The sequence below is a fragment of the Nyctereutes procyonoides genome, unplaced genomic scaffold (genome assembly GCF_905146905.1).
Source record: "Nyctereutes procyonoides isolate TBG_1078 unplaced genomic scaffold, NYPRO_anot_genome, whole genome shotgun sequence".
Taxonomy (NCBI): domain Eukaryota; kingdom Metazoa; phylum Chordata; class Mammalia; order Carnivora; family Canidae; genus Nyctereutes; species Nyctereutes procyonoides.
The window spans coordinates 59,030,120-59,045,278 of NW_026575043.1; the positions used below are offsets into that span (position 1 = coordinate 59,030,120).

Here is a 15,159-nt window from a genome sequence, read left to right on the forward strand (position 1 = left end):
AGAACTCAAGACAGTGCTGAGGGCCGACAGAGCCAAACTGCTTCCCAAATGCACGCCAAAAGCCACTCAATTAGGCTGTGAGCGCCCACAAAGCTGATTTCCGCTGCCTGTGAGGCCCAGCAGGCCCCAGAACATTCCAGCAATTACCGGCAGGCCTCAGGGCTGTAGAATTCCAGCGAGGTCTCAGGAGTCATAAACGGCGCCCACATCTGTCCCGAAGTCCCGTTGATCATGTTGCACTGATCAGAATGCCAGAAGTTGACCTGCAGGGAAGTGTTCAGACCTGGCTCTCAGAAATGCCCTCCTGGGTGCTGCACACCCAAAGTGGGGTGGTGACTGCACAGACCGGGGTCCCAGAGTGAACATGACCACTCAGTCCCAGAAGCCAGTTCCCTCAGGGAAACAGGCCAGCAGCGTGGGAGGCAAGAGAGGGCAGTGCACACAGACAGCCAGGAGCATCGACCTCAGCCCCTCACTAATGTGGAACCCTGAATGTGCTGGGAACTCAGTAACTTCGTCTGTAAAATCACCCCCATCTCCAAGGGGCACTGTGGGCAGCAGAGGTGGCATCCTCACCTCTCAAGGAGGGAGTCACTAGACACTTCCTAAAAACAGATAAGGGGAGGGTACCTGGGGGGCTCAGTGGGTTAGGCGTCTGCCTTCAGCTCAGGTCACGATCCTGGGGTCCTGGGATCGATCCCCGCATCGGGCTTTCTGCTCAGGGGGAGTTGGCTTCTCCCTCTCCCTCTGCCCTTCCCCCACTCATGTTCTCTCCCTCTCAAATATCTTTAAAAATAATAATTAAAAACAGATACAGCAAAGAGGTGACACAGGAAGAAATATATTTAAAATCATAATGATGGCCACCCCGGGGACTGTGGGGTGGGGGGAGCTCTCAAAACAGTAGTTCCCTCTGGAAAGTGAGTCTTGGAAGAAAACCACAGACTTCTCACTTTCTGCACCCCTCCCCCTGCCATCAGAGCAAGTTTGGTCATGTCCCCACACATATCTGTGCAATGAAAAAAAAAGCCAGAGAGGTCGAAGAGGCTCCCCCGGGAATGGTTATTGCCGGCTGCAAATGGCGAGCTGGCCACTCTGTGCACAGCTGGGGGTGTCACTGGGCCCCGGAGCCCCGGTCTTGGCAGCGGCCACCGTAGTGAGCGCTCCGTAGCTACCAGCAGCACCGTGTACTGTCACTCACGTGCAAGCATCACGAGAAAAAGCTTAAACTAAGGTGGAAAACAGCAAGCTGTGGAACAGTGCACGTGGAATGATTTCATCATGTTCAAAGAAGCAGCAAACCCACCATGTGTCTATGCACACACACACGGGCGTGGAACGGGTCCCAGCGGGCAGGATTCCATACCCACCACTGCCCACCACTGGGTTCCCTCTGTGCGCCAGGGAGCAGGATGGCCGGTGTGAGGCATGGTGCAAAGGGGACATGAGATCGGTCCCTCTTGTTTTGTTTTTTTAATGTGAACGTCTTCCTGTGTTTCAAGTGTGATTTTTCTTTTAACTCAATAATATCTTCTAATGCAATGGCTGGTTACAACATCAGTGTGTTACCTTAGAGGTATTTTGTAAATTAGGAACAGAAGGAAAGTAATAACTCACTTCCTGGTACCCACTAGGTGCTAACTAAGTAGAGTTTCCATCCCCCACCCATCCATCCAGATGATGAGCTAGTCCAGCCTTAACCACGGGGGATGCCCCGCCTCCGGGAGCTTCTCCATCACAGATGTGACCACCCTCCAGAGTGGCCCTGCCCTCACCTTGCTGAGCCCATTCCACTTGTCCACAAGGTGGATCCTGCTGAAGTCTTTGACCCCCGTGAACACGGTGAAGATCCCAGAATCAGAATTGTTCAGCTGTGGATAACAACAGAGAACACCACCCTTAAACCTCAGGACAGGGGCAAAGGCCCTGGGGCCCGGCCCTCAAGCCCACCCGTTCACTTAGAGGCCATTCCCCGCTGCACCCAGAGGACAGAGGCCTTGATACCTTGTTCAGTGCTGCATCTCCAGGGCCTGAGGACCAAGAAGAGGAAGGCTTTCTAGAAGGGGCACTCCCTTGAAAGCATCCCCATCTTCCTTTCCCAACTCACGGAGAGTCTCCTTCTCCCAGGTGAATAGCAGAATGACCACCTCACCCTCCTCCCCAACTTAAAATAAAGCATGGTCATGTGACCTCTTCAGTCAATGAGACAGAAGTAGATGGGGCGGGGGGGGGGGGGGGGCATGCCCTTTCCAGGGTGGAAGCTTTAGGAGCTCAGGCATGCTTTTGTCACCCTGCTTTCTGCTGCTGCGTAGGGGTCGTGCAAGTATGTCTAGTTGTGACCTCCCTCAGTCTGAGTCCCTGAGTGGCCACAAAGAACAGAGAGCCTCCTGGTCACCCACACTGACACAGCATATGAACCAGGATCAAGCCACTGACATTCTGGGGCTGCTTACTCCACAGCATGACCTGGTCCCTCCTAGTGGATTTAGGATCCTACACTTACTGAACATGTTTTAGATAGTAAGGCCCAGGCTTTGGCACTGAGGTTCTTCCCTACAAAACACATGTCTAATTTACTGCAAGACACACAAAGCAGGTGCCTGGGTGGCTCAGTGGTTGAGCGTCTGCCTTCAGCTCAGGTCGTGATCCCGGGATCCTGGGATCGAGTCCTGCATCGGGCTCCCCACAGGGAGCCTGCTTCTCCCTCTGCCTATGGCTCTGCCTCTCTCTGTGTGACACATTAGAGACACATAAAAAAATACCAAGAGGGCAGCCCTGGTGGTGCAGTGGTTTAGCGCAGCGTGGTCCTGGAGACCCGGGATCAAGTCCCACATCGGGCTTCCACATCGGGCTTCCTGCACGGAGTCTGCTTCTCCCTCCGCCTGTGTCTCTGCCTCTCTCTTTGCTCTCTCTGAATGAATGAATAAATAAATCTTAAGAAAAAAAAGATACCAAGAAATGAGTGACTGCGGGGCGAAATCTAGAAGCGCCGATTCCCTGAGACCCAGGCGGCTCCCTCCGTGTAACATGTAACGCGTAACGGAATACACAGTAAGAATTCAATAGGGTTGTTTACCAGCTGAGTGGCTAAATCAATGACTAGTTAGGCAAACAGGCTCCAGGGCAGGGCCCGGTCTAAAGCCCTGCTCTGGCCTCCTAAGATCTGAGTCATGTCACCCATTCATTCTGAGCTTCATGAGCCTAGACCTAAACCATTAGGAGGGAAGAACAGGAGCCCTGAGACACTGGGAGTGCGAAGAGAGCAAATGTATACACACAGTTAAGTGGCGCCTGAAAAACAGTAGGAGCTCCAAATGCTAGTCTTTATTATTATTGTTCTTAACAAAGGCTCCCCCAAAAGGACCCTAGAAGAATAATCATTATAGACAAAGTATATCAGAGACTGACACTTAGTACCCAAAGTCTATTGCTCCCCTTTCCCCTTTGTAACAAAACCCAAACCTTACTCAGGACATCAGCACAGCAGCTAAAAGGCTACATTTCCCAGCTTCCCTTGCAGCGAGGTGTGGCCCCTTGACTAAATTCTGGCCAAAGGAATGTAAGTAGAAATTGGTTTTCTCCCTCCCAAAGACGGAGACAGCTGGTGCATGCTGTTTTGTCCTCAACTCCCCTGCCTGCCTCTCCATCCCCAACCACTTCTTTCCTTCCTCTTATGCTTCCTGGGATGTGGTAGCTGGTGCTCTAGCAGCCATTTTGGGCCATGTGGTAATCTGGAGTATGAGAATCACACTGTAAGGATGACAGAGCAAAGAATTCTAGATCCCCAGAGGATATGAAGACACCACATCAACACTAAACAGTCACTGCTGGAATGTTATTTTGGGGTTTCCATATACACAAATATATATTACAGGGATGCTACTCACTTTGTAATAATTTTCATTCATTCACAAGTTTGCAAGATGTTTTCAAAGGAATCATGTCACTTACTCCAAACTTGCCAACTTACCCACACACTCAGAACCTGTCATCCTGGTTAAAAACGTGTTAAGTGTCTATCACATGCCAGGTACAGGATCACAATTTCTCCCTCCCGCTTTCCCCAAGACAGATCAGCAGAGCCCAAAGGGGAGGCTGAGTCTGGAGCAACCCAGAGGGCTCGTTAAAACCTATGGCAGAGGGAGCCGCAGTCCGAAGTCAGACTCTGCATCAGATCACAGCTCAGGCACCCAATCACTACCAGGTGACGGGGGTCAAGATAAAGAAAAAAGCAGGCAGCTGAGAGCAACGTCGTAGTCAGCATTTGGGACCTGCCTCCCCAGCAGCCACTCCTTCTCCTGGCAGCAGCCCTCAGCTGTCCATGCCCAGCCCAATCACATCATCTCAACCTGATCAAGCTGCACCTAAATCAATGCCTAGGGTTTTCAGGTATATAAACCAATTGATTCTCTATTTCTAGGGCACCCGTGGCTCAGTGGTTGAGCATCTGCCTTCGGCTCAGGTCGTGATCTCAGGGCCCCGGGATTGAGTCCCACGTCGGGCTCCCCACAGAGAGACTGCTTCTCCTTCTGCCTATGTTTCTCCCTCTGTGTCTCTCATGAATAAATAAATAAAATCTTAAAACAAAAACAAATTCTCTATTTGTCTTACGCCAGTTTGAGTTAGGTCTTCTGCCATTTGCAACCCACTGTCCCCAGGTCCCCAGCCAGGCTGTCAATGGAGAACAAGACACAGGCCCCGAACTCGTCACTGGGCCACACTTACCTCTGCAAATAGCCCAAACTTGCCCTTGAAGGGTAACATGTTTGGGAGGTACTTGTTGATGAGGTGTATGAGGGGGTCCTCATAGCCCCACATGATCTCGCCTATGGTGCGGTTCATGAAGGCACGCTCCCCAAGGGTGCTGAACGCCAAAGTCATGATCAGCTTCAGGCTCATGGGCTTATCTTCCATCATCATCGCCGCAGCCTACAGAGCAAGGGGACACTGCAGGTTACAGGCTAGACACAACTGGTCCACACACCCCTGACTTGAGGTCAGGCCTGAGGCAGGGTTCATCAACGGGAATGAACTTCGGGCCCAGGAAGGTGCCTGCAGCAGATGTGTAGGGTGTCTGGGGCATCCAGAACCATCCTCTCTAATCCTCCAGTAACAGGACCACCTGTGTTACGAGATTCAGGAGAAGTTAACTCCATCCTCAGTCCCAGAGGCAGGCACATGGCAGGGGCCTGGTTTGAGAATGTGTACAGGGCCCAATCAGAGCTACAAGAAGTGGGAAACTTCCATGGGGGCTGTCGGATAGAAGGGAGAGCTTCCTAGTCCCTCCTTGAAGGCCATAATCACCCTAAGGGGCAGGTCTGCCAGAGCAGGGCACCAACCCAATCTGGGCAACCCAATCTGCACCCTAGATCAAGTCATACCTGAAACCAGCCAACCTCTGCCTTTTTTGTAACATGAGCCCATAGATTCCCTTTTTGCTCATGACGGTTTGGAGCATCTTTTACTATCCCCTTGTATCCAAAAGAATCTTAATTAAGACTCTACTCCACTTCCTTATAGCTCCCTCCCAAATGCCAAGAGTCCCAAAGATCTGCTCTACCCAATATCTAGGTGCTTAGAATGCAGACGAATTTATTTTTTAATTTCTGTTCTCCTCTGGAGATATTGTCTTGGCACTTGGTTTATTTTTTTAAGGCACCTCATCCCAAGGTAAGAAAGTGAACACAGCCAGCATTTCCTAAAACGTGGGCCAAAGAGGTTGGGTTCCTTGGGAACTCACCAGGATCTCCTTACCATTATAATAATCTTTGAAAGGTAATAAACACAGGATTTTTTAAAATCACAAAAGGATATATAGCACACAACCCTGTCCAACCCCTGACCTTCCCCTTCCCATTCTTCTCCTCCAAGGCTGCCCACTGCTATCAGTTCTTGAGTATTCCTCCAGAGACATCCACAACCAGAGACCAGCACACTATGGTCCATGGGCCAAAGCCAGCCCACCACCTGTTTCTGTACAGTCTGAAAGTTAAGAATTTTTTTTTTATATTTTCAAATAGTTGGGGAAAAAACAAATATTCAAAAAAACCCATGAAAATTATATGAAACTCACCTTTGGTGCCCATGAAATAAAGTTTTATTGGAACACAGCCATGCCTACTCATTCATGTTGTCTTTGGCTCCTCTTGCGTTAGCAGGCCGAGCTGAGTAGTTCCAACAGAGACCACGTGGCCCTCAAAGCCTAAATATCTACTATCTGGCCCTTTACAGAAGAAGTTTGCCCACCCTGCTCGAAACATATAAAGAAAAAGCATATGTGTGTAAGTGGGCGTGTGTGTGCAAGTATTTCTCCTTTATAAATAATAAGCGGTGGCACCGTGTGTGGGTTCTGCACCTTGCCTCTCCCTCACTTCAGTGTACTTTGGGGACTGCTCCGCACCACTGCCCGCGGCCCTGCCTCCTACTGCTGGCTGCGTCCTCAGGCACTGCCTGGCCGCAATAAATTCCCACAGTGAAACACGATGGAACAATATTTAGGTTGTTTCTAGAAGTGTGCTCTGACAATATTGCCACAATGTCTACCCTTGAGTGCAAACATCTTTTCTCTGTGTTATCCTCTCAAGAGGACACGGCCCTAGAAAGGAAATTTTTTTTTTTTTTAATTTATGATAGTCACAGAGAGAGAGAGAGAGGCAGAGACACAGGCAGAGGGAGAAGCAGGCTCCATGCACCGGGAGCCTGATGTGGGATTCGATCCCGGGTCTCCAGGATCACGCCCTGGGCCAAAGGCAGGCACTAAACCACTGAGCCACCCAGGGATCCCTAAAGTCACCATCTTCCAACAGCTCATACCGGTTCTGTTCTTCATGACTATGTGAGACTGTCCATTTCCACAAATACTCACAAACCCTGGGGCACTATCACACAGGCATTGCCAACCTGGTCGGTGGGGGGAAGGTGCCTTCACTGCCAAAAATGAAGGATGGCCTGGGGGTGGGGAGGAATGGGGAGGCACCTATTCTTCTGTCCTGTCCAGCCAATGGATTCAGCAGGCGAGCTCACCTCAGATCCAGAGCCCGGCCCAGCGCCAGCCTTGGGACCACCGGCAAGGAAACAAGGGAATGTGTGTTAGGCCCATAAACCCTGAGTGAGTGCTAGCAGAAAGTGAACACAATAGGCCTGAGGCTTCTGTCTCTCTAGAAAGGCCCGCCCCCAAGGTTGGCCCATGGCTGGCGCCTGGGAACTTGGGTTTCGAGGGGGCTCCCAGGACTCCCTGACTGATGCGGGGCTTGTGGTGTCGGGACTGTGTGTACAAACAGTGTGCTTCACGCTGACCACCTGGGGATCTGAATCTTGGGAGGAGCCAGGCAGAAGGGGCCTGCGTGACCAGCCCCCAATAAAAGCCCTGGGCACAGAGTCTCTAGTGTTTTCCTTGGCAACAACCCTTCACAGGTGCCACCACAACTCGTTGCTGGGGGAACGAAGGGTGGCCTGTGTGGCTCCCCTGGGACAGCTCATGGAGGCTGGATGCTGGTCTCCACGCCATGCGCTTTTTCTTCCCTTTGCTGCCTTTGCCCTGCTGCCTTTGCCCTTCTGCTGTAACGAATCACAGACGAGAGTGGGACAGCGCGCTGAGTCCTGTGAGCCCCCCAGGGAGGCAGCAAGCCTGGAGGGGGTCTCGGGGACCTTGGCACACCATGGCTAATGGTTAGTGAATCCAGCTACGGCTAGGGTTCTCACCTGCAGAGAACAAAGGCCCTGTCTGCAAATGCTGCAGAAGAGGACATGGCCTGCGGGGGCCCCATGAAGTCCCCCACCAGGACCTCCCTGTGAAGATTCTAGATTTGTAGAGAGAGAAGGGAAAGACAAGGACTTTGGCTGACACCCCCAAACCAGAGCAGAAGGATGTGCCTGGGAAACTCAGCGGGCGGCAAGCCGGGACCCAAGAGCCACAGGCTGTACCCCCCCCAACCCTAACACTGAGCGCCAGCCCGGGCAGGGGGAGGGGGCAGGCGAGAAGAGAGATGGAAGCCCTTGGGGGCAGAGATGAGGGCTGGGGCCAGGGGCGCGGCCGGGGGGGGGCAGCCTTACCAAGACCAGGATGTTGGGCATGACGATATAGTCGCTCTCTAAGCCATGGGATTTGTCAGGCTGGAACTGGAAGCTGCGATACTCAAGGAATGACACTGTGTCATTGTCATTGAAGGTGATGTTGCTCTTGTGTCTGAACTCCCTGTGGGCAGGGAAGTCGGTGGTCAGCAGGCCCTCGCAGCACAGGGACAGGGCGCTTGCCAGGAGCCCCCCAAAGAGCACCCCAATCCCAACATGCTCCTCCCCCAGGCCAAGCACCACATCCTTCACAGACTCCCCAGTGCATGCGTGCACCTGCTTCTCCGAGGGAGATCGGTAGCACAGTGGTTAGGAATGTGCACTCTGAAGCCAGAGGGCCCAGGCTCTAATCCTGTTTCCATTACTCACTTCCAGGGCCTCTGTTTTTCCATCTATAAAATGGGGGTGATAACCAGACCCACTTCACAGGGCTGTGGTGAGCACGGAGTGGGTCAGTGCACGTTAAGTATCAGCTGCATTACATGCTCTTGCTCTGCAATCCATTCTCCACAAAGTAGCCAGAGAATCTTTGAAAAGTAGAAGTCAGATCATGTCCTCCTCTCCCCAACAACTCTCCCTTGTATACTGGATAAAATCGAGCTCCTAAGGTGGCCTCCGAGATCCCCACACCTGACCCCGTCCGATGCCTGGGCCTCACCTCTGCCACTCTTCCCCTCACTCATACCACACCAGCCACTCAGGCCTTCTCCTTTCCGGACTACCAGACTCTGCCTGACTCAGGGCCCTTGCACTGGCTGCCGCCTCTGCCTGGGGCCCTCTTCCCCCTACATTTTCACACGGTGGCACCCCGTTCTCACCACCCACGTTCAGGGAAGTGTCCCCTTGACAGAGGTCCTCCCTGACTCTCCAGTTAGACCAACTCTGTCCATGCCCCTCCCTCCAGCACTCTCCATGCTTCACCTTCCTTGCTCTCACCACACTTACGATCACCTGATTTGTTCACATGATTACTCTCTCCCATGTCAGCTCTGTCAGGCAGGAGCTTGGATCTGCCTTTCACAGCGACTGGCACAGTGCCTAGTACACAGGAGGTGCTCAGTATATGCTTCCAGAATGAAGGAATGAACATGAACTTTGGCAAACCAACACAGAAGCCTTCCATGAACAAGCTCCGCCGGGATGGCAGTTCTGCAACGGGGTTCATCCCAGAAAGCAGGATGGGCGGGAGCCTGGAATCAGGCCTTATACCAGAACAGTCCTCCCTCATCTCTCGGAAAACTGCTCCAGCCGATTCAACAAGCTGCGCTCTCCCAAAGACGTGACCAAGCGAAGAGGCCATGGCAGCAGTGGTAATAATGTGCTGGCAAGGAACGTTTACTGGGCACGTACTGCATACCAAGCCCTGTGCTAAGGGCGCCCCACTTTCTCATCCACTCCTCATAATGCCCCCTCCCATGGTGGAGACTGTCATCCTCATTTTACAGATGGAGAAACTGAGGCACGGGGAAGACATGCCCTTTGCCTGACTGCAGGAGGTTGCTCTCCAGAGTGCCAGGTCTTGACCACCAGAACACCAGCTTGGGGGAAGCAGACTGACTTTGTGCAAACCCCTCCACAAGTAGGGGCCTCGGTTTCTTTTTCTGTAAAGTGGGGAAATGACCCCCAACCCTACAAAGACTACCCGCCTGGGAGACCCAGTCCACCCCAGTTCAGCCCCCTCCATTCTCACCTGTACACGTAGGGCCCGCGCTCCCGCACCTGCGGCTTCTGCCCCAGGAGGACTGCATCGGGGTTGACAACGTCGAAGAAGTAGACGGACAGGTAGAAGGGGACAGGGATCTCCTTCCACATGTTGAAGGACAGGCTATTGGGGTCGATGCGCACATTCTGCAGGGGGGGAGCAAAACAAACAGGGCCGTGAGGAGGGTGTGTGGGGGCCCCCGCCAGGGCTGCCCAGAGCCAGCCTGCGTGGCCAGGCCCCGCCAGTGCATCCGGGAGGTGGCTCCTGGGTGGCGGGGAAGCTCTGCACACGCGCTGCTCCAGAGTGTCAGTTCACGGCCAATGTATTCCTGCTGCTACTTTTTAAAATGTGTTTTAGGGATCCCTGGGTGGCGCAGCGGTTTGGCGCCTGCCTTTGGCCCAGGGCGCGATCCTGGAGACCCAGGATCGAATCCCACATCGGGCTCCCGGTGCATGGAGCCTGCTTCTCCCTCTGCCTCTGTCTCTGCCTCTCTCTCTCTCTGTGACTATCATAAATAAATAAAAATTAAAAAAAAAAATAAAATGTGTTTTAGTAACAGAAGCCTGATCAGAGATCAGGAGATAGCTGCAGCCAGACTGCGGGATTATGGGCTCCCTGTGGCCAAGCGCATCATTCATTCACTCTACGGAGCATCTACTACATGCCAGGCATGTTTCTAAGGGCTGGGGATAAATGAGTGAACGAGACAGACCCCAATCCCAACTCTGTGGTGTCTTTAATCTAGCAGGTATTTTTTTTTAAAGATTTATTTATTTATTCATGATAGACACATAGAGAGAGAGGTGGAGACACAGGCAGAGGGAGAAGCAGGCTCCATGCAAGGAGCCCGATGTGGGACTCGATCCTGGGACTCCAGGACCATGCCCTGGGCCGAAGGCAGGCGCCAAACAGCTGAGCCACCCAGGGATCCCCTAATCTAGCAGGTATTAAACAAGAAGGCACAACATGTACTGTGTGAGAGGCAGGGCGTGGGGAAGAAGATTGCAACTTTACACAGTAGTCACACAAGCAAAACACAAGCAAAAACAACAAAATAAAAACAAAAGGCAGTGAGGGGAACACATGGATTTGGCGGGGCGGGGGTGGGGGTGGTAATTCCACATAGAAGCAAGGCCAGTGCAAAGGCCCTGAGGCAGGGAGGTGCCAAGACAGAGCCAAAGAAAACAGGTCTGCAGCTTGTCTGTCAGATACACAGATACACTGGCCTCTAATCCCTGCCTTGCTCCTCAGCTCTACAAGGCCCTGCTGCAGTGTCACAAGGAGGTTCCCTCTCATACCACCCAATCCCCCCCAACATGGCCGGCCACATCATGGGCCCCACAAGGCTCAGAGTCTGGGTCTGACACAGTGACCCAGGCCATCAGATAGATACCTGATACCACAAAGCTAAGCATGCTGGGTAGCAAGCACCACCTTCCATGTTCCTTTGAACATGGCCTTCCAGGACAAGGAAGCCACCTCTACTGTCCCCAAATAGCCAAAACCAACGGGCAGAGAGACTCCAGAGGAGGTGGAAGGCAGGAGCTGGCTGGTCAGGCCCAGCCCCATGTCCCCAACCAGCAGACTCTGGGAAGGAACAAATAAGGAAGTAGCCAGATCCCAGGGCCACAGGGGCAAGATGGTCACCTCCTGAGCCTCAGTTTCCCCATCTGTACAATGGAAACCAATGACTCTGTAGCCTCAGCCATATCTCACTTCCAACATGATGCTTAAGTGAAGAAAAGTTGAATTAATTGCCAAGAATAAAAAACTGGAAGATTTCACATAAAATCTGGAGTTTTGGGGGGTATAATAATCATTTATTTGCTAAACACATCTTCCTACCAGCCATGGAAGCCACAGGATCATTTTTATATCCAGAGCATCTAACATATACAAATCAAGGTGACTCATAAACATCATTTGGACAAAGCAACAAAGACTCTGTGGACTCTCCCTATTGTTTCTATACCAACAATTTTTTTTTTCAAGATCAAACACACCCAGGGCCCAATCGAATGCACACCTTCAGGCCATAGTTGGGACACGGGCCACCCCTTTGCCACGCCTGTTGCAGCACATCGCCAGCATCATCAACTGGAAGAGGGTGACCTCCCCATGTTTCTTTCTTTTTTTTTTTTTTTAAGATTTTATTTATTTATTCATGAGAGGCCCAAAGAGAGAGAGAGAGAGGCAGAGACACAGGCAGAGGGAGAAGCAGGCTCCATACAGGGAGCCCGATGTGGGACTCGATCCTGGGACTCCAGGACCATGCCCTGGACCGAAGGCAGACGCCAAACCGCTGAGCCACCCAGGGATCCCCTTCCCCATTTTTCTAATGGGGAAACGGAGGCCTGCAATGGTTGGGTGGCTCTCCCCAGGCCCCAAACAGCAGGTCTGACAGCAGAGGTGACCCTCCCAGACCCTGGGGACACGGGCTTGGCGAGTGGAATTCATCCTCAGGTGAGCAGCTGCTGGGCTGGCATGGGGTCCACCCAGGATGGAAACTCTGAAATCTTTAACAGGCCCAAAGGGAGGAGTAAGAGGGAGCTAGTCCCGTCATGCCCTCTCCGCCATAGCCTCCCCAGAGAAAAGACACTCACAGCGCTAGTAACTGAAGGTCCCTGCGTGGCCCGGCTTCCGCCAGGACACTCCAAGAGAAAACACATCAGACCCAGTTCCTTCTTCTTCTGTGTGTGTGTGTGTGTGAGAGAGAGAGAGAGAGAGAGAAAAATATGTAACATAAGACCTACCCTCTTAGCAAATATTTAAGTGTAGGATGCAGTCTTTTTTTTTTTTTTTAAGATTTATTTATGATAGACACAGCGAGAGAAAGAGAGGCAGAGACACAGGCAGAGGGAGAAGCAGCCTCCATGCAGGGAGCCCGACATGGGACTTGATCCCGGGTCTCCAGGATCATGCCCCGGTGCAAAGGCAGGCGCTAAACCACTGAGCCACCCAGGGATCCCCCTGGATGCGGTCTTCTTCTTTTTTTTTTTTTTTAATTTTTTATTTATTTTTGATAGTCACAGAGAGAGAGAGAGGGGCAGAGACACAGGCAGAGGGAGAAGCAGGCTCCATGCACCGGGAGTCCGATGTGGGATTCGATCCCGGGTCTCCAGGATCGCGCCCTGGGCCAAAGGCAGGCGCCAAACCGCTGCGCCACCCAGGGATCCCCCTGGATGCGGTCTTCTTAACTGGAGACACAATGGTGTACAGTAGGCAGGTCTCCAGGCTTACTCGTCTTGCATAACTAAAGCAATAATAACAATCACATAGAAAGTTTTGGAGGTGACAGATATCTTTATGCATAAGTTGTGGTGATGGTTTCAAGGGTGTATACTTATCTGCAAACTCATCAAGTTGTATACATTAAATATCTACATTTTCAAAAAAAATATATCATACCTCAACTAAGTGGTTTTTAAAAAGACAGTTTCCTGGGGTGCCTGGGTAGCTCAGGCAGTTGAGCGTCTGACTCTTGGTTTCGGTTCAGGTTGTGATCTCAGGGTCATGAGATGGGGCCCTGTGTCCAGCTGTGTTCGGCGTGGAGCCTGCTTAGGATCCTCTCTCTCCCTCTCCCCCTGCCCCATGAGTGCATGCACACTCCCTCTCTCCCTCTCTCTAAATATAAATAAAAATTTTTAAATAAATAAATAGAATAAAATAAAATAAAATAGTTTCTGGTTCCTGCCTCGCTCCCCAGCCCTGTTGCTCATCTGGACCCGGAGAAGTTTTCAGAACTCCAGAATCCCTCAGCCACTGTCCAGCTCACTCTGCTTTGGGGACAAATCACAGCCAAAGAAATGAGTGACCAGATAAAGCCACATGTCCCCCCTCTCTCTCCAACAAAAGGGTGCTCCGGGCTCTGGGGCACTGGCTCGCAGTGAGTATTCGATGACCCAGCTCTGCCTTCTGGCTGGGTGACAGTGGATAAGTCACTGCTCCTCCGTGAGCCTCAATCTCTTCAATGCTAGGGTTTACCTCGCAGAGCCGCTGTGAGGTTTTACGTGAATTTATCCAGGTAAAATGCTTGAACAGGGTATAGCCGAGCCCCAGCGACTGGAAGGTCAGCCAGGTAGCGACCGCCTCGTCTTGTCCTCCTCCCCATCACTGTCACCGCCCCACCCCCACCCACAGCTGGGGACAGACTTTGCACTGGTTTTGATCGGCATCAGAGCGGAGGCAACTGGACCAAGCGGCTGATTAGATAGCAGTGCTGGCCAAGCTCACGGCCTTTCACCTGATGTGGCCGATTCTATCCCCACCCCTTCCCCCAAGGTCAAAGACCACAGCCCAGAGTACAAAGACTGGAATAGAAGACACCACTGCCTCTCATCCAACCAGACCCTCCGAGCCCGTTCCTGGACAGTCAGCGAGGCTGCCCGGAAGAGGGAACATGAGAGCAGAGTCCTGAAAAAGAGTGAGTTGGACTTTGCCAGGGAAGAGGACGGGGAGGGCATTCCTGGAGGGGCCACAGCCTGTATACAGGCTCTCAAGCCTTTGGAGCATGACTACTTTAATGCCCATCTATAATGAATATGTTTCCAAAACATATTTTAATACTCAAGAAGTGTCCATCAACAGATAAATGAACTGCCACATACGCAAACAACGAAGCACCACTTGATCACAAGCAGGAACCGCCGACCCACCGTCCGCCACACCGATGAACCTCCAGAGCGCATGTTAAGTAACAAAAGCCAGATGCAAAAAGCGACCCACAGTATGATTCCATTTCCGGGACAGCTGGAAAAAGGAAAACATTCAGGACAGAAGCCAGATCAGTGGTTGCCAGAGCTTGGGTGCAGGTAGGGGACCAACTGCAAAACAGCATCAAGATACTACGCGGGGGTCACGAACACAACCCATCTCTTAATTTCAGGTGCCACACAGGCGAGGTGTACACATCTGATAAAACTCAGCGGGCCGCACACCTAAAAGGATGAACGTATGGGCGTACCATGAAAACATTATGCTGGCATTTCTTGATGCTTTTTTTTTTCTTGATGCTTTAATGGTTTGTGATTCACGTACAAGTCACCCACTCAGTGTCTAATTCAGTGGCTTAGATGTATGCACAGAATTGTGCCAACACCACCACTGTCTATGCCCAGTACATATTCATCACCCAAAACAAAACCCTGTCCCCGTTAGCATTCCCCTCCCTCCCCTAGTCCCTAGCACCCCCTCACCTACTTTATAAATTTGCCCTTTTTTCTGATAAAAGAATCATACGAGTCGTCCATTTATGTCCAAAATACCCTGTTTCTTAAAAACAAGCAGAGGAGGACACCTGGGTGGCTCAGCAGTTGACCATCTGCCTTCGACTCAGTGTGTGATCCCAGTCCTGGAATTGAATCCCGCATCGAGCTCCCCACAGGGAG

At 51.9% G+C, this 15,159-nt stretch overlaps 1 protein-coding gene across 2 annotated transcripts in view; it reads right to left on the bottom strand.

The window, feature by feature from the left end:
- SCARB1 (scavenger receptor class B member 1) overlaps window positions 1-15,159 on the bottom strand; it is a 74,142-nt gene that overhangs the window by 24,654 nt on the left and 34,329 nt on the right. For both annotated transcript variants that reach the window (XM_055322030.1, XM_055322029.1), the window contains exons 2-6: window positions 9,761-9,918; window positions 8,053-8,194; window positions 4,726-4,929; window positions 1,776-1,871; window positions 148-263 (exon numbers count right to left, since the gene is read on the bottom strand). In XM_055322030.1, the coding sequence (XP_055178005.1) occupies window positions 148-263; window positions 1,776-1,871; window positions 4,726-4,929; window positions 8,053-8,194; window positions 9,761-9,918 (716 nt within the window). The remainder of the gene's footprint in view (window positions 1-147; window positions 264-1,775; window positions 1,872-4,725; window positions 4,930-8,052; window positions 8,195-9,760; window positions 9,919-15,159) is intronic.